At 45.4% G+C, this 23,411-nt stretch overlaps 1 protein-coding gene across 6 annotated transcripts in view; it reads left to right on the top strand.

The window, feature by feature from the left end:
- The window catches only part of LOC124064483 (DNA-binding protein SATB1), a 58,257-nt gene that overhangs the window by 2,707 nt on the left and 32,139 nt on the right, over positions 1-23,411 (top strand). Inside the window, exons 1-5 of one of the 6 annotated variants that reach the window (XM_046398992.1) lie at positions 6,022-6,083; positions 11,290-11,528; positions 14,367-14,543; positions 15,504-15,630; positions 18,958-19,081. In XM_046398992.1, coding sequence (XP_046254948.1) covers positions 11,315-11,528; positions 14,367-14,543; positions 15,504-15,630; positions 18,958-19,081 — 642 coding nt within the window. In that variant the 5' untranslated portion in view covers positions 6,022-6,083; positions 11,290-11,314. Of the gene's footprint in view, positions 1-6,021; positions 6,084-8,266; positions 9,523-9,894; positions 10,028-10,735; positions 10,834-11,289; positions 11,529-14,366; positions 14,544-15,503; positions 15,631-18,957; positions 19,082-23,411 lie in introns of those variants that run through there. The other 5 variants (XM_046398991.1, XM_046398990.1, XM_046398993.1 and 2 more) reach the window with 5 other exon arrangements.

Here is a 23,411-nt window from a genome sequence, read left to right as displayed (position 1 = left end):
AGGTTTAGCCTCAGGTTCGTTTTGTTTTCATTACAACTAATCGAAACTAGAACATGCTGCGTTTACTGTACTGTAGTAGCGTGATGGCAGGAAATCAGCTTGTGAGGGATCTCTTGTTGACTTTTCCTCTTAAAGCCCAGTGACACATTTGCATCACGACTCCTTAATTGTCACTCTTCAGGTTGTCAGGTGTGGCACCGCGTGCGTGCGTGTGTGTGTGTGTTTGTGTGTGCAGGACGGGAGATCTGTGCACCAGCAGCTAAACCTCATACGCCTCCAGTGCAGACCAGACGAGTTAAGAACAATCCGGCGGCTGCACGTTGGCGTGCCGAGCTCTCGCTCCGTGTCAGCTTAGCAGACGCCGAAGAGCAGGCTGTCAGACGAGGGCGCACGACGAACTTTGTCCTGTGACCCTCAGAGACCAATTAGTGCTCACGCTGGAGAGCATAGGTTGTGACTTTGTTGTTGTTGCCTTTGCCCCGAAAGACGGCTAAAATGCTTTGATTTGCAGCTGAATTGTGCTCTGAGACGTCAGCTTTGTTGCTCACGAGAAAATAAAAATTTGCAGGGGAAAGTTAAAAAACAAAAGAAAGAAACCTCTGGATGTGCGCTGCGGCTCCGGCGTCTCAGCTTTGTGTGTCGGTGCTTTGAATCCCACAGCAAAAAAAAAGATGCAGATTATTTAAACTGCTACTGTTGAATATTTGCTGGGAGTTTAGAGCCGGGCTGTGCCTCACTCTGCTGAGACCGATATCTCGGCTAAAACCATTAATCGTCTTTCTTTACCACCTTGATAATTATCGCTGTAGCAAAATAACAGCTCAGCAAACAGTGAAATTATACCTGTGGTAGGGAGCAGAGTAAATACCTGTTTAGCTGCCAGCAAATGTATTTATTAGACTGTCGCCAGTAAATAAGAGGCCTGTCTCGTTTTTTAATGTGTGGCTCTTTGGGGATTCCACCCGTCCACCACCCCCTCCACCCCACTGCATCCCTCCGCTGTATGAAATAGCTCTGTTATGATTGCTAATAGAGGAGAAAGATAACAATGATTCCCAGCATTTTCTTCTTCTTCTTTTTTTTTTTCTTTTTTTTTTTGTTGATGACATGTTGCGACTAGTTTGGAAAAAGCAAAGGTTGGTGTGTTAATAGGGGCCGCTGCATTCCTGGGCCCAAAAATGTAAAAGAGCCCCCCCTCAGTCACAGACAGTCACAGACAGTCACAGACATACCACCCTGGGTGAGTGCTTAGTGTGTGATTCGGGGAGTTACAGCTCATTTTGTCATTATCTGGAAAGTTCTTTATAAAAAGAAAAGGGGGGGGGGGGGTTATGTTGTCCCAGCATGTTTGACTGCATTTATTCTGGCATATGCTTTGCATACTGTTGATCCAGATTCCTCGGCTTAGTGATAAAAGCGTCACATTGTTTTTGGGCCCTGACAATCAGCCCCGTTTGTCGAATGGGTTGGCGTGTCTTCGCCGGGAGATAAAAAAAAAAAAAAAAACAACAACAAAAAACAAAAAACCTAAAGTCCGTCATGTCGGTTTTGTCACGCTTTTACAAAATGACATCCCTCCTATGTTGGATTGTTTTTGTTGTTCCTGTTATTTAGTGTGCTTCATGCTACCATGGAAAATATAATTTAAGAACGCATATACATCTAAGTTTTCACGATTCAAATCACATTATTACAGGTCTCAACATATGGTTTTTTATTTCGTTGAGGAGGGGGGGGGGCTCTTTGTCTTTTATTCCGATGCTTGTCTTTATCCAATCTGTGTAGGTTTTTCTGAATCCTTTGTTCAGAGGGAAAAAAGAGAGCGATTTAGAGGAAAGCGCATCCTGCTAAGATCAGGTTGTTAATACCCACCCACATACTCCAATGAAACAATTTCAACAGATACTGTATTCTCTCTCTGTCTCTCTCTCTCTCTCACACACACACACACACAAACACTCACACACACTCACACTCACACCCTTGCCTTATCAACTGTTTTGTTCGTCAGCGGCTGGATGATGCATCCTTTGACAAGGGATTAAATATGCAAAGAAAAATATGTAGATAGAGAAGCACATCCTTAAGTCCACACCTCTCATTCCATACTTCTTCCTAAGCCTCGATATTAAGAGCCGTTTTCCCCACATGCTCGCGTCCCATCTCTGCTTTCATCTCGGCGTAGCGTCACTTCTCGCACACTGAGGCGAGTAACACCATCCCATCACCTGCCTCCATTTCTCTAACACTCCCAAGAACTCCCCACAAGGCCGAGGGGCTGTGCCCTTCACCGCCCCCCCCCCCACTTCAGGAAAAACCCAGCAGGACGTGGCGACCTTTCTCACCCGTCCAGTCTGTCCTCGCTCGCGGTGCCACAAGGCCATCTTCAGTGTGTGTCTCTCTCTCTCTCTCCCTCACACACACACATCCTTCTTTCTAACTCTATTAATTGTTTATTTGTTGCAATCCACGAGGCAGTAATTAGTATTATGAGTTTAATTATTGGGTCATGTGATGACCGCAGTCCAGCGAGCGGTGACAGAAAAGTCATTTCTTTAAAAAAGTAATTCCTGCCCCTGATGCCATCGGTTGTTCTATGACTAATTGGTTTTCTAATTCGATGAGGGACATAAAAGAGAGCGCGTGGTGGAGGGCCCTCTCGCTTTTGAATCTTTAGAACATATTCCTGTAAGGAGGACTTGACACAGGCCTGAGCTGCGCTGGCACATCACGGCGTTTTACGATGGCGACCTGACGAAGCCGACTGCAGCATCAGGGTTCAGGCTGAGGCCCCGTCCCTAAACTCTGAGGCCTTGCTCGACGCTGCACCGAAGCACGCTCGCCGTCGCCTCTGAGCGGATGTGCATGCGTCTGTGTGGTGTGCGTCAATGTGGGAGTTGCATTGTGTACAGTGAACACCACAGATCATAAGGGTGGGTGTCGAGAGCGGAGATGGTAGAACAAGGGGCCTGAGCGGAGCGGCAGCGGTTGTCGTTTTCACATGGTCGACGGGGCGTGGCATAGGGTGGGGGGTGGGCAGGGGGGGGGTCATCCTGTTTGCCGGTGATGGCGACGCAGGCACCGTCGAGGCCAACTGGCGTTAGGCCTTCCTGTCAGCAGACCTGAGGTGGAGAAGACCACTCGGTCGGCTTCTATTTCTGTCGACTTCATGTGATTATAAAACAATTAAGCACTTAGGAGTCGACTCTCAGTTCATTACATCCCCCTTGTTCTTTCTTCCTCTTTTCTCCCTCCTCCCACACCGAAGTGCGGACATATGAAAATGCAGAAATCACCTTACTTCACTGGTAATTGAAAGCCACACTCGCTGTGTGAGAGGCTAATAGAAAACATGAAACTAATCAGATCCGTTCACAGTGGATTATTTAGTCTATCTGTGCTCACCTCGTAAGAACTGATGAGGCAATCTGACGGTGCTTCATGAGGGAAAAATTAATAAACCACCTCGACTCTGAACTTTATACACAAGTGAACCTTGGATTTGTGCAGTTTGCAACAGTTTGTGCAGAGAGTCAGTCATTTACAAACAGGAGGCCTCACAAACGGCTGCATTTCTGAGAAGACAAAGAGCAAAATGAGTCCTTAGCCGACAACACGATGACGCTGTGTGTGTCAGATCTCTAGACTGTACATGTTGTGTTTTGTAGAAGCGTTTTTTTTTTTTATCTGTTTTGATTTAGTCTGGCGTCTGTAACACATTTTGAAACTCACTTGCCTGCATAATGACCTACAAATACCGACTGTCCCTTAAGTCACCCGTGTGAACTTATTCATTGTAAATACATTAGATGAGCAATTGTTCATCCCTAAAATATTATCTGCTTCTGTATGTATTTATTGTATTTATAGACACGCCTTGATTCATTTTTACTACTCATTTAACTGCTTGTTGGTTTTGCATGGCACCTACTGTACACCACCCTCGTTTTCATTTTTTCACTGTACATCACCGTCGACTCGTCTCACCGAGTTTCATCTGTGCACCCACACTGCAGGCGTGTTTTGACACGTTCCCCGACAGATTATTAAATCCCTTGCAGTCTCTAATAATACTATTATGTTTATGTGTGTGTTTTTATTGCGGGAGACACTTGCAGAAAAGAGCTCAAAGTGGAGCCGGTGACAGCGCTAACCCCCGTTGCTGTTTGTGTTCCCTCAGACTGGATGCGCAGACTAATTTGTATTAGTAATCCAAATAATCGTATTAATGCCCATTAGAAGCATCACAAGTGGCGAGCATGAAGACATCACAACACCTACGTACAGTAAGTGATGGCGCCGGCTTCGCCTGACACAGTAAATAAAGGCGCTTCACGATTCTGAGCCAACAACGATGTGCTTTCTTATTCATATTTCCCCCCCTTTGTGTGTTGATTATTAGTGTCTTTTTAACAAAATAGACATAATATTTAATTCCTCTTGAGACATAAACGTGTGGTTTACAAAGCAGCAAGTCAGCTGTGATACTTTTGATAAATGTGTTATGATGAAAACACACGGTACCTGTGGTAAAACACACGGCGCAGGTGAAACATATCTGTGGTGTAATGCTTTGACTCCTGACATTTAAATACAAGGTGTCTTTGTTGCAATTTAGCATCCAGTCTGTCATGTTTGTCATGTCATTTTTCATGTTTTCCTTACAAACGCAGCCAACAGGCACAAAATCTTGCCTGAACAATTACACTTGTGTACACGCAGAGCAGCACGCCGCGTGCTCTATCTCTCCAGCACAAAGGCGCACGGGCTTGTAAAAACCCACCTTGAACAGAGCTAAATCTGCATTCAGCACATGATTATAACAGCACACGGCTAGTATTTTTAAACAGGCTTTCTGTATTTCAAAACCCGTTTTTTCCTCCCTATTCTGCGTGATACAAAACAGTATATGTTAATTGATAATCAGCAGTGTTGATTCAGTGGTGCATTCAGTGCAAATCTGTGCCCTTCTGGATGTCAGAGGGTTTTCACAGCCTCGTCAGTGCCAACCTCGCTGGCAGTGCCGGCACCTGTTGGCGGTGCCAAGGCCTGGCAGGGGTTATCGATGCTCTCTGATGGTGCCCGACAATCACAGTGGAAATGACTGCGGCTGCTTGCGTCATGCCAGATAGAAAAGAGCATTTGCCGACAATGGCTCGCTTTCACCGTCGCTCCTGTTTTCCGAACACCGCAAAGTGTGGCCAAGGGGGAAGAAGACAGCGAGAGAGAGAGAGAGAGAGAGAGAGAGAGACAGACAGGAGCTGCAGTGAACATCATGTAAAACACGTCAACGTGGAAAACATGACAACATGAAGAGTGTTGTGCTGCGATGGCGTGCAGGTCTAAGTGATGCAAAGTGATCTGCTGAGGAGGCTTGGGGTGAGGGGGGCTGCCGCCTGTCTGGGCGAGTCATGTTACTACATATCACAGTGACACCAGTGAACCTGAACAGTAGGCTGGAAAACAGGAAACACTATCTAAAATGCTGCAGGTTCATTTCAGACAGACAAATTATCGCCTGACATTCATTATTCCTTATTTTAAAATGTTTTAAAAAAAAATACACAGTTGCAGGACAGTATCATCCTTTTTAATGCACCGATCATGGAGCAAAGAACTCAAGACAGACGCTAACTTCAATATGATTCATTTGTGAATTTTACTTTCATGTCTTCAGTGACTGTGGAAATCTCTGTCGCATTTTTCAGAAGCTGAATAATATCTCATGTCGGAATGAATCTCTGAAAATATAGTAATTACTCCACAGTTTGGGTCCTTTATTCAGACACGTAGCACAGCCATTTAACCACACTGCACACCGCAGCTGTGTTTAGTACACAGTGCTGGAAGCTCAGTGAAACCCCGAGAATGGTTAAGATAAGAATTGATCACTGAATCTGAGCAGCAGCCTCTGCTCATGAATTCAGACATGTCGGGGTCTTATACCAGCAGTTTCAACAACCCTTCCTGTAAGAAACCACATGTGTGGGACCCTTTTAAATGCAGCCGCCTCCTCAGAACTCACACATCGCGCTAACTAGGTGTCAATATCACAAGACATTGTTCCATCGCAGGTTCCAAAGGTGAGTTTCACATTGTATTTGTTCGTTAAAAGCTTCTCTGCGGTGAATTTCTAATGTAGTCTTTTCGGACACAAATGTACCTTGAAATGAGTAAACTTTTGACCTTGTATGGGTGGGCGGAACAACGATTTGGTCTCACAAACCGGGGGTTGAATGGGAGGTGTAAATGTACTGTTACTGCTGCGCGGTGACACTACGCACTGTCACTTCTTCCATGATTGCTTCTTTGATTTGTTTCAGCTTCAGGCTTCTTTTAAAGGGACCCCAGGAGTTTTGTTTTTTGTCCCCCCTCCCCACCTTAAAGCTGAGCTGTGAACGTCTTCTGTAAATGTGAATGATTTTCTGCTGCCGCCGTCACCAGACTGCAGTTCCTGTCGAGCTAAGCCGAGGAGCTCATGTCTGTGGTGTTGCATTGTTTATGAAACAACAGCTTTGTGTTAGAGGATGTACCATTACTGTATTTATGGTCTCACACAGAGGGAGTTTATGAGCCCTGCAAAGATTTAACAGCAAGCATGCAGCGTTATGTGGCATTTCACATGCACCTGACCTCCACGGACGGCTCACAGCCTCTGGCTTTGTCGTCGCGATAGGTGTACACGCTTCCTGTTTTCTGTTGGTTTCCTGTTTTTGTTCTTACACAACCTGGACAGACGTGCTTGTGCAGTTTTGTTTGATGTGGCTATTGGCCTGATGAGTTGGATCATATTGTCTCATCTTGCTTGTTCTACACTTCTGTTGCCAAAAAAAGCTTAATGTTCAATCTGTGGCACAATTATAGGGAATAAATTAATATTTCTTTGGTATTACCTTCTGCTATTTATATGGTATCAGTGCTACCATATTTGAACACATGAACACAAAAAGCCCTGTGGTCTCCACAGCGACGTCTGCCTCGCACGCTGAGCCCTGTGGCTTCTCGTAGGACCTAAAGACGGTCCACACCTCACACTAGCAGACTGCACTGGTGCATTTATTGTCACCTGAGCCTGAGTGTCCGCCGGATATTAGTCTGGCCTTTGCTCATAAAGTCAAAGTGACACGGTTAATATTAGTCCACCTTAAGGTTAGACACAAACACCATATCAGGCCTTTATTGACAATACCAACAGACATTACCTTGTCTGATCATTTCTGCAGTTTGCTCCTGAGCAGCAAAGCCCACCAACAGGGAAAGGTTCATGAAATAATTACAAAATAATAACAGTAGCTCTCGCATCAACTTGAGAAAACCATCCTGCTTGCCATTGTTTGCATAGATTGTTTCGCTCTCCAGCCTCTAAACATTCCTCCTTTCCCTCAGTTCTTCCTCCACTTTGACAGTTCAGGGTTTTGTTGACAGTGTCAACACAGATTAGCTCGTCTAATATTTTGGTATAATCCAGTTTGACATAACCCACTGTGGAGGTAAAGTTTATGTGATAATAGCAGAATAATAGTGCAAAACATAAGTGTCGAGATGGGAAATTTATTTTATCTATGGGACACAAATTTGCTTTTTTATTTGTAGTATTTAGAGGTTAGACTGCTTTTTATGATACTCTTTTGAAAATATAAATAATTTTCTTTGTTGCATGATTATGCCAGAATACATGCATTTTATTTCTAATGCAATGAATAAATATTAGACTGAGAAATCCTCTCAACTGGAATTTGAGTACAGGCGTCTACTGACAAACCACCAACCAGGGATGTTGCTCTCCACCTTTAGTGTGCACAAGAACAGACCTTTCCCACTTTTTTAAGGCTGTCGTGAATATTTATCAGTGTAAATTCAGAGGGTGCATCACTGCTGAGAGTTCAATAAATCCTCTCTGAAATATATAGACATTTACAGTCTCTGTTATAGTCAGTTTCTAAGAATGGAAATCAGTGAGTTTTCACATTTGATTTCTGGTGTCAGTTCATAGAATATGAAATAAGAAATACGTCAATGACAAACTCTGGTTAGTTAAAAGAAGAAAAGATATGACTACAGACTGACTGTGCACATCTTTGTCATATTTTAGACAAACAGATGTCACCTATGGGGTGTGTGTGTGTTGGTGTTAGGAGACACACAAGCTTAAACATCACAGTATCCTTGGGTTCTTTTTAGTTTGTTGTGATGTTGGTTTATTTCTGAATGACCACAATCTGGAGGTCAAATCACTGAATGTTAAGTATTTTGTAAAATAAAAAAAATCTATATTTACTGGACACAGGTTATTGAAAAAACAGACAATAAATTAAGGTATCTAGTGTGTGTGTGTGTGTGTGTGTGTGAGCATCTGTGACTACCCGGTAATAAATGCAGGACCGCCTCACTCTAATCAAGCTGATTAAAAATTCCTGCGCGCACAGCCAATCGCACCACCGTTCTCCTCTGCTGTGTGTGTGTGTGTGTGTGTGTGTGCGCGTGCATATGCGTGCGTGTTAATGTGCACGTGTGTGATTTCTCTCCCTGTCCACTTTCTCCACTTTATTTGTCTCCGTTAGGACTTTTTCGGCCTGAGATGCGGAAGAATCAAATGTCGTCTTCTTCTTTTTTTTAAAGGGGATTATTTCTCTCTTCCTCACACACTCTCCACCCCCAACACACACACATACTCTCTCTCTTTCTCTCTCTCACACACACACACACACCCATCTTCTATTTTTTTCCTAATTTTTATACCCCCTCTACCACGCCATTTGAAATGAGGAGGAGAAAGGGAAAGCACAGGCAGCGGCGGCACCAGCAGGAGACGAGAGGAGAGGGGGAGTGATGAGTCAATACAACTAATAATTTAATGGGGACAGAGAGGGAGAGACGGAGCGAGAGGGGGAGAGACAGAGAGAGGGAGATAGAAAGAAAGAGGAGCTCCGTCCGGACGCCAATCCCCAACCAACAGGACACCTCCTACTATTACTATCGCCGGCAGCTCTCTGATGCGTCCGCAGCAAAGCCTTATTTATCCTCGACACCGGAAAGTAAACCGTACTTTTTGACCCCCCCAACCCTCTTTCTGCTTGTTTTATTTTGCGAACCTGTTTCGGCTGTCCGCATATCGTCTCAAGATCGCCTCGACAGCGAGCTCACACATCGGTTGTTCAGTATTTCTCTCTCAGTCAGTCTCTGCCGGTAGTCACATCTAGCTAAACCGACGTTAAGCTATTTGTGTGTACGTTTTTAGTCTTCCCCCCCACCTCCTCCTCCTCCCCCTCCTCACTCCCCCGCCGACCCCCTGTTCGTGAACATAACACAACGAGGGTGTTTGTTAGGTCTCGGCGGCGGTTATTATCATCATCACAACTGTGTCCGAGGTGCTGTGCTGTGTACTGACGACGGCTAACTGTTACAGTACGGCTGCCCGCCTGCGTGCCTGCCCGCCCGCCTGCCCGCCCGCTCGCCTGCCTGCCTGCCTGCCTGCCGATTCGGATGTTGTGGTGCGAACTAAAGCAGAAGTCGCCCTCACTTGTAAGCGATGGACGCGGCTAACCGCTCACTTTGTGCTCAATGTCGCTGGCTCTAACGGTTTCGGCTGCCGTTTTTTTCCTCCGCTTGGACGGAATAAGCTAACGTTAGGGCTACACGGACAACACACACACACGCTCACACACACACACACACACACACACATAAGCGCTCACCAATGTTCGCCTATCACGGTCCATCTCGACCTCGTCGTCTCTCCCACAGAGCCGGGTTGTTGTTTTCTCGCACCGCCTGCCAGTCCTCCGCGAAGAAGAGCAGGAGAAAACGTCTTTTTCAACACTGATTTTTTTTTTCTTTTTTTAAAAAATAAAGAACCGCTGGCTGTCATGCACACGTAGAGAGAGGGAGAGAGAGAGAGAGGAACCGGGAAGCGGGAGTTGTTTTGGGTTTATATATTTTTCTTTTTCTTTTTTACCCTGGCCAAACTTGAAGACGCGTTTTCCTGGCGGTGTTTTATGCTCCCCAGTGCTGAAGTGCAGCGTTTCAGGTTGGTTGTGGCAGATTTTTCTCTCAACTTGTCCCCTGCCTTAACTCTCCCTTTAGGGCTAATGTGTCCATTTGAACTACTGCTCCTGTTTTGTTTTGGTTTGGGTTTTTTTTTTGTTTGTTTTTTTAATGTTTTAAGGTCATTTAAAAATCCTGACCTGGATCCGGACTGTATCCGGGTCTGGATTCCTTTGGCCCCTTATTTGTGGGGAATTAGTTGCCTCATTGCATGTTATGAATGGTGGAGTTCATGATCTTTTGCGTGGGGGTGGATGATTTTGCCCTTTTCACTCTTTGACAACAGCATTCCTGTTCGTGTACATCAGCACAGTGCATTAACGTGCATGCAGACTCTCTCATAATTACTTTTCCATTGCAGGTTTATAAATGAACGTGTCTGATGTGACGATTGATTGAACCTTAAAGTTGGCACAGGCAGTACAAATAATTCAGTCAGCTTCAGTGGCTTTCGTGTCTGTGCGCTAAAGCACCTGCGGTTAAAACCTGCAGACTCCATCTTTCCATCCTCTCTGTCTTTTTGAACTTTTTGATGGCTATCCCCGTGAGTCAGCAGCTGTCTGACTTTAAGTTTTCCTACACCCAGAGTGGTAAACTTACTCCTTGCCACGGATATCGGCCTGCACTTGCAGAATCTAAAAATGAAGTTCACACCTGTAAAGTCATGCAACTGACTTTACAGTTGTGTGTCTATCACAGCAAAATGACGTCGCGGCCCTTCGCCAGCCTTCCCCTCCGAGCTGCGTCATGAATGTGGAGCCACACCAAGTGACTCAGAAACCGAATTACGTTGGTTACCCCTCGCTGCGTGCGCCGCACCAGAACCTTGTTCCTTGAACTGCACTGAATTCATTCAAGTGGAATCTCCCAGCAAATGAATGTGTTTGCACTAAAACCGGGGCTTGTTTGCCCCCTCTCGCATGGGAATCTCTAGCGGGACACCCATACATAATACATGTGTTGAAAAATGGGAACATTACAGCGGCACGAAAGCGTTGCCATGGCTCGAGTTGACGTAACTGAAGCGAATTGACAGTTATTGCCCTAACGGGTCTGTTCTCAGAGGTTTTGGTTACTTATATCACTTTATTTTTTAGCTCTGTAAAAATGATACGACACAAAAGATTTCGTGTTGGTCGCCGTTCTGTCGTTCGTTCTTGTGCTTCTTTTATGCCTCACACACACACACTCACACACACACACATCTCCACTGACGGCTGAACCATTGCGTGTCTGCCTCCCCAGGTGATAGTGAGCAGAGGTGCTGAGAATGATGGAACATCTCAGCGAGACGTGTTTGGGCAAGGAGAACTCGGAGCTGGTCAACAGCATGGCAGAGGCCAAGGCCCCGCCGGCCAAGCTGCCCCGGCTGGAGCAGAACGGCAGCCCCCTGGGCCGAGCCAGGCTGGGCAGCACCGGGGCCAAACTAGCCGGGGTCCCGTACAAACCCACCAGCCACCTGCTGAAGGCCTGCCACAAGAGAGGTAAGATGGAGAGAGGGAGTGTGTGTGTGTGTGTGTGTGTGTAATCACCAACAGTTTAGTTTGATTTAATGTCTGTCATTCAGTGAGGAGTAAAAGCACAAGAATTTGATGCTTTCTCATGATGTTTCCTCATTTGACTGTTTATTTATGTAAAGACTTCCATTTGAATTCTGGGAAATTTGTGAGGGGCACCTTTCACTGCTTCTGATCTGAAATGATTAGTGGATGAATCGATTAGTTGACTGACTTAGTTAAGTTAATCACCAAAGAACAGGAACATTAATGTGATGGGATTTGCGGCTTTTCTTTCTCTTGTGTGACAGTGAGCTCAGTATTTCTGATTTGCACCTGACAGTGGGACAAAACAAGCAATCGAAGTATGTTGTTTGTGGCTTAAGGGAAATCGTCCCGAACATTTTTCACGTTGTATACATTTTGTGAATAATTGACAGAATAAGTAGTAAAGGAGTCAGCCGTTAGTGGCAGCCTTAGTCTGTGCAAACTTGTTTTCAAACAAATGTAGTTGAGCTAACTTTGTGCGTGAGTAAGAGAATAAACCATGTAACCGGAGGAAAGCTATTTAAATGCAATTTAAATAGCCCCCCCCCCCCACACACTCATACACACCACCTTCCACCCACCAACACCACCCCCTGCACGCTCTCCAAAACTCTTAAACCTTTTTTTTTTTACAATGCATCTTTAGTCATCTCAGCACGCACACACACACACACACACACACACACACACTCTGCACACACTCCCACTTATTTGCCCAGACAATAGCTAATAGAAGAGCACTGTGAGAATTATTCCTGTGTTGTGCTGCATAGCGCTGTGTCACAGCTCCTCTCTCCAACCGCAGCCCTCCTGCTCCAACGTTTGTTTATTAAGGGAAAGTTTTGGTCCTTAAAGAGCCATTCCTGTTTAAAGGGAGCCTTTACTTTGAGATTATGACATAGCTTTTTAATATAACTGGTGTCGTCTTGTGAAAAACGCGGCAGGCAGAGCTATCCAAAACATCAACCTTTTTATGATTGTGGGGTTTTAGTTGTTTTTTTTTATTTTACTTTATTTTAAGTGGATTGGAAATGAGTTTCAAAACCTGCAGGTTTGGAGTTGTAATAGCACTTGGCAAGTAAGGGTCGTCTGTTTGTTTGTTTGGCTGGTTTGGTTTTCTTTGGGCAAGAGGGACTCAGGAAGTGTTGGAACGTGGCTGTGTGAGTGTCCTCGGATGGGCCGTTTCTCTTATTTGCTCCTTTAATCTACGTGTTGCACTCCAGCAGAGAGAGCCTAATTTTTCTCCTTCATCATCTCTGCTTCTGTTGGCCTCCTACGACGTTTGTTCCTCAAAGCCTCCTTCCTGCTCTCCCCTTCCCTCTTGCCAGTTTTCTTTTTGGGTTCCTTCCACGGTAAAGGGTGAAGCAGCCGAGGGAGGCAGGCGGTCCGTGGCGGAGGCTTCGCAGAGGGCCCACAGTGGGCATTGTGTCCAAGCCCGAAACAATATTTACCGCAGCCCTCTCTGGGCTCCCTGGAAACAAAGCCAGTATTGATCCCCCAAATGAACCTACACAGCAGTCTTTATTGTTAGATCCTTATCTATTAAAATCGGGGGAGGAGAAAAGCAGCTCTTTCAGCACATTCCCTGGCATCTGTCGGCTTATTGATTGTTTTGCCAGAGCTGTGTGCATCTTCTGGAATGCCTGGGATTGGAAAATATTAAAATGTGAATCAGTTTAATCGGCAAGGATAATAAATGTACAGAAATTTGTTCAGGTGACAGCGGAGTGAAGACATACTGAGGAAGTAGGGCTTCAGGACACCTCATAAGCAGTGTAGAGAAAGCAGTAGGTGCCTTCTCCATCAACACTTCTGCTAAATTTTCCTCTGTTGTTTCCTTTCACACTGAGACTTCAAAAGTTGTCCGCCTTCCCTCAAACTTTCTTAAATTTCATGGATGTTATTTTCGAAGAAAATGGCATATTGGGTGGTATTTGCATAGTGGGTCCCTTGAACGTTCGGCAGTCTTTGGACAAGGATTGCTCATTCCACCTAAAAGCAGAGCCGCTGTTGACACAGACTAGTAAACCTCAGGGTGTAGAGGTGGCTTGGGATTTGGAGCACTGCATCATGGGAGGATGATTTTAGGTTGGCAGGCAAAAGGAAGAGCTAATGTGAGCCCAGATCCTTAATAGTGAATGAAAAGTTTATTGTGCCAAAAAGAGGAGACGTGAGCTGAAGGATTTTTGTGGCTGCTTGATGTTTGTTTACCCTGATCTGAAGGTGATAATTCTTTCTATAACACGCTTGTATATCCTATAGTGCAACATCTCTGTAATATTATGTCATCGTCTTAAAACCTGGAAGTCGAACTTAAAAACCGCAGGAGGGAAACCTCCAGCAGTTGATAAAAAAAGCTTCTTAAAGTGGGATTACAGATGGAAAAACCAACTCAGGAGGAAGATCACTGAAATGAAATGACGAATGGAATCTGTTATACCAAAAAGAACAAATTCAGTGCAGCGTTATTGTGTACCTAAGGAGTATTTGATTCCTCACGGTGATGTGAGAGTTTGGCACTGAGACAAAGAGGTGAGAGTTTAGATAGAAATTGCCCAATAAAGGATGAAAATACCTTTGTGGTCCAAACTCATCTTTCAGTCAGTTTCTGTCCAGAACTTGCACTCAACAGCAATCTATCCCTTGACGCTTGTCAACTGTAACTTAATAATCAGTGCTAAGTATTAATCTCGTCTCGCACAGAATATTGAAGGTCAAAGTTTGCATGCGAAGAAATGCGAACCCTTCTGGTTCTCACTTGTGCCTCTGTGTCCTCAGGCAACATGCTGCCTGTGTTCTGTGTGGTCGAGCACTATGAGAATCCCATGGATTTTGACAGCAAGGAGGAGCACGCCGAGTTTGTCCTGGTGCGTAAGGACATGCTCTTCAACCAGCTCATCGAGATGGCCCTGCTGTCGCTGGGCTACTCCCACAGCTCAGCGGCCCAGGCCAAAGGTAACTGCTGCTGCCACTCGATGACTCGTCGTCATCTCTTCACTTCGACCTCCTCTGTTCTGTTCTGCCACCTTTTTTTCTCTTTTGCTTTAACTGTCTAATGCTCTAATGCTCGTTAACGTCTTCTCTACATCGTTTTCTGACATGCTGTTTCTTCGGCACACACTCAAACACACACATACACACACACACACACAGTGCACACTCTCTGACCATAATAGCCTACCGCCAGCAGATCTGAAGCCACAGTAACACATCCTGACACTGATCCCAGACAGGAGATGCTCAAATCTCTCAGGGGTCACACACACACACACACACATTCCCACACAGATACATGCTTGTTCATGCACAGTTGAAATGCACAGGCTTATTCACAGAAATGTTTACGTGCACATAAGCAAGTAACACACACACACAAACACACACACATACTGTATATATTTATACACATTAGACTCAGAGGGTGGGAGGGGCAGGTGGAGGAAAGGGTCTGCTAATTGCACTTGAGTACATGCAGGCTCAGGGTGGCTGTTTCAAGGTGCCTCTTAGCATGCTCTTTTATTATAGCCTGTCCATCACAGTTACACACACACACACACACACACCTTAGTCCAGCTCTCTCATAAGCTTACATCCCGCTGTGTGGGCTTCCACCTTCTTTTAAGGCAGGAGAAATTCTTACATTATTATTGAGTTCAGCTACAAATATAGAATATAGAGAGTGTTTATGGCACCAGGATGCCCCTGGAGTGGCTGCATGTGATTTTATACACGCTGTTCAAGTGCTGCTGTTTGAATGTGAGACCAGTCAGTGAGCTAACATGCTAAAATGATGCTGATGTGCACTTTTTTTTGTCTTTTTGTCAATGTGTTTGTGTGCCATTGTTCCCACATGTGTCCTTGTTTTTACGTGCGTGTGTTTGTGTGTGTGTGTGTCTGTCTCTGTGTGTTATCCAGGTATGATTCAGGTAGGGAAGTGGAACCCCGTCCCCCTGTCATACGTGACAGATGCACCAGACGCTACAGTGGCTGACATGCTGCAGGACGTCTACCACGTGGTCACGCTTAAGATCCAGCTGCACAGGTAAGAAACGCACACACACACACACACACACACACGTCATGTTTTCTGTTTCTGCTTGAAACTAACACACATGAATGTTTTCTTGTGTACAAAAAATGTGTGTAGATCATATAACTTTCTGTTTTTTTGTTTTTTTTTAAACTGCCTACCACCCACACAGGTGCAGTGCCATAACCTGAAACGCACGCACACACAGTCACACACACACACACACACACCACAAAGAAACACAGCTTTACCTGGTAGTGTTTGCCTCCAGCTGTCACACATACACAGCACGTATCGTATGCCCAGAGGCAGGTGCCAATCTGCAGATGCCCTCTGCATGTTTGATACTGAGATCATCATTATTAATCACACACTCCAGTCTAACCTTTCCAAGGAAATGGGAAAAACCCATTTGAATACCGAAAATTTCTGATGGTGCTCATTCGTGATTGGGGTTATTTGTCAGTTTAAGCGATCGTTGAGTCCACGCTAACAAACAAGCTCACACTGTGATGAGTGATCCAGTGGATTCTTCTCTTCCAAGTGATAATGCAGATAATGTTGGCATTTCAGCAGTGGGGATTTGTAAAGTGATCTGTGATAATGAAGTAACAGTTTCTGACTCGAGCACTTCTTTAGCTCTTTTGATGAAGAAGAAAAAACGCGGTGGGCAACTGGAGACTGCTCAAAATGCTAAAAATGACTCTGCAGCAGATGAATGTGAGGTTGTTCACCTGAAATAGTTCCATAAATAAAGCTGGCTGCACTTGCTATTTTAAGTGAAATATATTCTGAATCTACATTGCATATAATAAAGAAGACTAACAAGCTAAAACCTCCTCAGAAGGAGTACTGCTTGCTAGCTGTCTTTTGCCATCACTCACCATATTGAATGCTAAATGCTACTCTGTAGGTGTGATGCTTCGCTGTATTTATACACACAGCGAGAGCGTATGAGCATTTATAGACATGGATGCAAAGGGGCTCATATGTGCTCATAGATGCACACACGCGCGCGCACACACACACACACACACAGAAACAGAAACAGCCGAGTGGCAATGGTGTGGAGGCTTGTACCAGCTGCTGCTGCTCCTACTCTCTTTCTACCTCGCTCTGCCTCTTCTTCTCCTCTCTGCCTTTTTCTCTTCCCTCCTCTTCTGTGTCCCCACCACCATCACCCACTTTCACCAGTGAAGTAGACACGCACGCACACACACGCGCACACACTCAGTGATGTGAAGACGTCCACCAGCCAGAATACAGAAGGTTGTGTTTATTTCCGGCGTCCCAGCCCTGAATGCATGGATAGCTGCGTTTCTGTCTCTCCCTCCTTCCCTCCCCTTGTTCACTTCCTGCTCCCCAGAGGCTTCCTAGCTGCTGGAGCAGTTTAAGGTGTTCTGGAAAATCCATTGTTTGTGTGTGTGTGTGTGTGTGTCTGTGTGTGTGTTAGCCTGTGTTTTCTTACGAGCAGATGTTAGCCTCGACCATTGCACGCGTGTTGTTTTTTCTCTTCCACGCACACGCTCGTGCACCCTCTTCGCCTCTTTGCTCGGTCTCTCATCTCTCTCCCTTGTCAGGTGTCAAGGCAGGTCTAACGAAAAGTAATTCAGCGCTACTTGCGACGCGAAACACATTAAACATATGTCTTGCACGCGTGAAGTGCTCATCCAGAGCGAACTGGGCGCTCTCACCGGTGCTCAGTTCAGTTACTCCGCGCTTCCACCCACCATGTAGATATATTTCTCATTTTCAAAACCCAGAAATCTGAGTGTTCCTCAGGTAGAGCCGAATCCCTGCAGGACAGAACTCGAGCACCAGCCGACGTCAGACCCAATCTATTTGATATATAAATCTATTTTGATTTTGCTGCCTATTGTTGTCAGTATTGTTATTGTTTTGTATTTGTTTTTCCCCTTTTCTCTCCCCGCCCCACCATCACTTCAACCCCCCCTCCACCCCCACCCCACCCCGACTGCCGCAGAAATCTAGCCAGTAACACCTTAAATTGTTTCGCCGAGCACAACGAGCCAGGAAGGTAGAAGTAACACGAAATAATAGTCGCCACATGCAGCTGATGTATAATTCATGCATCAATCCAGCAGATGTGTTGTATAAAGTAATTAACTAATCAGAACAATCAGGAGAGAGAGAACGAGAGAGAGAGAGAGAGAGAGAGTGGGAGAATATGAACGAGGGAGAGGGAGCGAGGCAGGCAGAGAGAGAGAGAGAGAGACAGAGCAATCTCCAGATGCATCTGCTTGATGCGCCAAATGAAATCTGTCTGTCTTGGAGGGGTGCTTGCAGCAGGGAAAAAGAGCGTGAGCCCGTGTGTGTTCAGCTCTCTTTCTCCCCCGGTTTGCTCGCTCTGTTTCTCCCGCTCTGTCTGTCTGATTGTTCCAGAGATTTGGCCAATTTATCAATGTATATTTTAAACAGGCTTGGACTAATATTGCAACCCGGCGTTGAAGCTCTGTTTTGAGCGAAGTAATTTCCCTACCCAAATTGCCAATTTTTAATAGGGCAGTGATAGACAATGTGTCAAAAATTTTGATTATGTGGTAACCGTCATCAAGTAGAAATGCACAACAGTCACTAATTTTCATATGTGTGGATTTTGCTGCTTTCCTCTGATTTACATTGTTAAAACACTGAATATCTTTGGGGTTTTAAGCTGTCCTTTTGGTCATTTGGTAACCTGTGGTGATTTTTCTCATCGTTTTCTGTAAAGAAATACATCGACAGAATATTAATGAGTTAATCAATAATTGAAATAATCTACACTCGATGTTCATTGGTGTGTTATTTGATCATATAAAGCATTTTTCATTTCCCATTTTCTGTCAATTTAAGGATGAGGCTGCTTACAAATTGAGCTTTTTCTGAAATAAATGATGTTGGATGGTGAAGCACCGAAGTGTAGATGCTGTAGGAAAACTGCCCTCAAGTCGCCTCACGAGTTGTTTGGGTCAAATTTATTTCCAGCTTTAAAGATCAGTCTTATTACCTCTTTGCTCCATATATCAGGGAAATGTCCAACCCTTACAATCAGATTTAATAACTTTGATATTGTGTTGCTGAATGTGTGCGTTGTGTATTTTATCATTTCAGTCGAGATACCATCAGGGCTTCTGGCTTTCCTTTCAGTCTCCTCTCCATGTGAATTGTTTCTCATGCCTTCCCCTCACCCCTCTCTCTCCCCCCTGTCTCCCTATACATCCCTATCTGCCCCTTCCTCCCCCCCACCTCTCTCTCTTTCCTTTCCCGATCTTATGTTTCCTGTACCCCTCCACCCCACACCCCCATATGTCTCCCCCCACCCTCTTTCTCTCTCCACAGTTGTCCTAAGCTGGAGGACCTGCCGCCCGAGCAATGGAGCCACTCTACAGTAAGAAACGCCCTCAAGGAGTTACTCAAAGACATGAATCAGAGCTCTCTGGCTAAAGAATGTCCCTTATCACAGGTGCTGAAGCCCAGTCTCCTTATTCGAAAAAACAAAAACAAAAAAAAAAGATTAACGCCCAACCCCACCCCACTCCAGCTACCATACTGCACAACAAAACAAGCACCCCTATCTCCATCACCTCCGTCTTTTATCCTTTACTTATCAAATGCCCTGAGTTTGATCAAGTGGGAAAGAGAATTGGCATAGAAAATCCAAATCAATGGCTATTGTCATTTGTTTGCATGACTTTTTTTTTTTTTTTTACCACCCCCGACACACACACACACACACACACACACACACAGACTTGTGTGAAGCGGCAGCCAAAAAGCAGAGGTGTTGCTGAACGTATGGTTATTGTTAGATAAACATTGGCCCAAACCCAGAATGATCTGCATTGTTTTTGTTCTTTTTCTCATTTAGTGAATTCTCAACATGTCGTAGCATCAGGCTGGCGATCACGTGCGTTCACGTGCTCGGTGTTACACCCTGTGTTTATGTAAGCTGGGAGGCCTGATAGAAAGCACCAGTGCAGATATTGTATTAACAGGCAGTGTAGTCAGTATATCATGGAGGCAGCTCAGGACTGAATGGAATGAAACGGCAGTATATCTCTCACAGGGGCCAATAGTGTGTGTGTGTTACAGTGTGCTTTGTGTGTGTGTGTGTATTTGCTTGTGCATGTTCCTGAAATGTATATCAGCGCACAGGACGTATACATGAAAGCGTTATTTATAATTTCCCTGCGTGTGTATGAAGATGCAGGCTTGTGCGTAGGTGCCTTCAGTATGTAGCCAGCTCTCCTCCTAGGCCACCGTATGGTCACCTGGAGACCCTCATTTGTGCTTTGTGTGTGTGTGAGTGGCTGCTCTCAGTGTGTGTGTGTGTGTGTGTGTGTTTAGCCGAGCATGAGCAGTGCGCTGATGATGTAAAGAGTCCCTGGGTGGCGTTCAGGCGGAGCCCAGCCCGGTCTGGTAATCACCCTGTTTACGGTCCATATGTGAAGACGGCTCAGAAGAGAGCACACGCAAGCTCAGAGGATCTAACACACAGACACACACACACACACACACTCTTCCTCAGACACACATTTGCTACCCCCACATACACACTAGTCTCAAATTAAACTGAAGATTGTTTTAGCTTTTCAGTGAGGATGAAAGAAAGTCTTAAAAAACACGTCGAACCGAATCTGTTTCCGTCTTTCTTGGACGTATTTTACAGCCAATTTTCTCCTCAAAATTCAGATCTAAATGGAATAGTTTTTTCTTCCTTTTCAGTGTAGTTTTATCATTCTCTTCTGCTCTCATTGTCCCTGCCAGTAAATCGTTCAGTCAAAGGGATGCTCAACTGCACAGCTGAACTGGCTGTTAAGCCAAATGTAATCCTTGATTTTTAAAGCTTATCTTGTATTTATTAAATTTTACCTCGACAATATTTTGTTTATTTCATTTATTGCCATGTCTGATTTTAAGGTAGCAAACTTCAAAATACTAATCCATCTTGTTAGTTTTTTTTAATGTAATTTAAAGAGAAACTGGCAGCTTTGTTAGGCAGTGACTTCATACCCTGATGATCTACATGTATCTGCATCGAGTTCAAACATGGCGGCCGTGATGGTGTTTGGCATCTGTTACTCTGTGGGGTTTAATGCGGCCTGCTGCACTCGTTGAGCGGGTGGTTTGTTCCTCCTAAACCAAATGGTTTACTGGACTGGTTGTCATGTTAGTGAGCTGTTAGTGTCCACGTCGCCTCGACACATGGCCTCCCAGACCTCTGATTAGTGACGTCAACACCTGCATGTCGTCTGAACAGCAGGTCGGAAGCCAGGAAACATTCGGCCCACCCCCTGAGGTTTCTGAGTTAGCCAAAAAAATGAAATGTGTGGGACGGGAAAGGGGCGTTGCAGGAAGGAGGAGAAGTTTGGCACCTTTTTAGGATTAGCGTTGCCTTGATATTCTTGCTACATAATCCCAGGCCGAAAAGAGAGGTTAACAAATGAGAGAATCACAGCAAGTGAGTGAAAGAGAACTGACTTCACCTCTGAACAGAGCTCTGAAGAGAGAGGGGGAGGAGGGGGAGTGGAGCAGGGAGGGGAGGGCGGTGGGAGGTTATTTCGTGAAATGCTGCTTTTGTCTGGGGCCTTGTCAAACATTTAGTTTCATTCTTTTGTAGCGGGTAGTCAGGCTTTGTGTGTTTGGCCTATAAATGCCACGAGCAACCTCAGAGACAGAAAATGTATTCACTCATGCCTATTGTCAGTCTGCTAGAGGAACTGGCTCTGACCTGCACGCAAGTTTAAAGATTTCTCAGGTAACAGCTTGGAGGAACGCGGCTGAAATAAAACTTTTCCTGATTCTGCCTCAATCAGCTAATCAGGCTTATTTTTTTTTCTGAGGCTGCTAAAGCTTAGCAACCTCCTAGCCCATGTTCACAGAAACTATGGCAACAAACGAGATCCCCCATCACCCCACTCTTTCCCATTGCCACCACCTCTTCTTGCCCACCCCCTGCTCACTCTCACTGGGCGGCCCCTGATGCACCAGCTGCTGTGTTGCGTAGCAGCAAATAGTCGTCAAAATGCCATCTTTGCAGGTCCCTACTACTTCGGCTGCCATAGACACAACCTGGTTGCCAGTGTATGTGTGTGTGTTTGTATATGTTTGTATATATATATATATTTGTGTGTGTTAGAATGGGAGGAGGTTCACCCCAGTTTAGGTGCCATAATTGAGCTGTGGTAGATGTTGGTGCAGTGTTGCAAATGGGATGCGCTTTTCCCCCAACTGATTCAAGACAACAGGCTAAGTTGGTATGTATATATGTGCGTGCGTGCGTGCGTGCGTGCATTTAATTGTTTGTGTGTACGTGAGTTAATCTGCATGTGTGCATTTGTGTAACTGCACCAAGCGTGTTTGTCTGCAGGGGTTGTACTTTGTGTGTGTTTGCATTTGCCAGTGTGTGCACCACACTCTAACGCTGGCAGCTGGGTGCCTACAATACCTGCCTGCCTGCTGCACTGCTATTCTCCTACACACACACACACACACACACACACACACACACACACACGCTCGCTCACCCACCATCTCCTTCTCTCTCTCTCTTCCTGTCTCCCATGATGGGGAGTGGAGTAGATGTTGGGGACCGATAGTAGCCCAGTGCCACTTCCTGGTCTTGCTGATAAGCTCTCTGTGCTGCAGATGGCTATCACTTAAAGGGTCCACACACATGCTCATACACACACACACACACACACACTCACACACAGTGGCACTCACACACACAGCCATGCTACCTGTTGACAAGCCCTAGCACAGCCCTCCCGCTGGCACCACAGTGGCAGCAGAGGCTCCGGTTATCTGCTTGATTTCACTTAGTGCGTATGCGTGTGTGTGCGTGACAGAGTGGGTGTGAGTGCGAGAGAAAGAGAATAGGTGTGTGTGTGTGTCTGTGTGTGTGTTGTTTTGTTCACACATACACGCAGGGCCCCCTGTGAGAGGTAGAGTGATGTATTGAGGGAGAGGGCTGATTAATGAGGAGCGTTTATTAGAACATCTGTGTCAAAGATGGCGGAGAAAGAGGGAGTGAGAGAGAAAGAGAGAAAGAGAGAAAGATGGGAAGAGAGAGGGAGAGGCACACCGTCTTCTGCAGGCCTCTTGTTTGTTGCCTGGAGCCGCCTTAGCCCAGATATAGTGTAAATAAAACATGTCAGGCTGGAGGAGAGCAGTTCATTATCCCACAGACTTAGAGGGGCATTCGTCTTCCTTTAAATTTATGGTTTTCAGATAGATATTTGGCTTGGGAGTTGGCTGCTGGAACCAGGTTAAACAGGGATGTGTGGTTTGCTGCCCTACCAGTTGTCACAACGCCATTCATTATGATTTACACTGGCTTTTGGCATCACAACGAGCAAACAGGAGTTATCATTTAAAGACCATAAGAGGCTGAACTCACAACTGCTGTTTCTTAATGCCAGTAATGCGGAAATCCAGTAGGACTACCTGCTTTCTGCAGAAATGTATGACCCCTTAAAACAGGAGTTCCTAACCCTGACCTGAACTGATGCAAGTCCAGATGCTTTAACCTTCCCGGTTTTTAACATGGTGACGTGATGCACTAGAGTGACTGGCACAGACTCACACCCGTCTGCAGTCTGCACCGTGACTCTCACCTCTCTTACCTGCATTTGACTTTGAGAAAAATACGCAGCTAAATGTGTCAAAGTGCAATAACACTTGAGTGTACCTGGTGAGAGTCCATGCTGACTGTTTGAGTCGGTGTCTTTTTGTGACTTCTGTTCAAATGTACAGAACAGTGACACATGAGTGAACTCTTCCCTGACATC

This window comes from Scatophagus argus, chromosome 9, assembly GCF_020382885.2.
Source record: "Scatophagus argus isolate fScaArg1 chromosome 9, fScaArg1.pri, whole genome shotgun sequence".
NCBI lineage: Eukaryota > Metazoa > Chordata > Actinopteri > Scatophagidae > Scatophagus > Scatophagus argus.
This window is presented reverse-complemented; position numbering and strand designations above follow the sequence as displayed.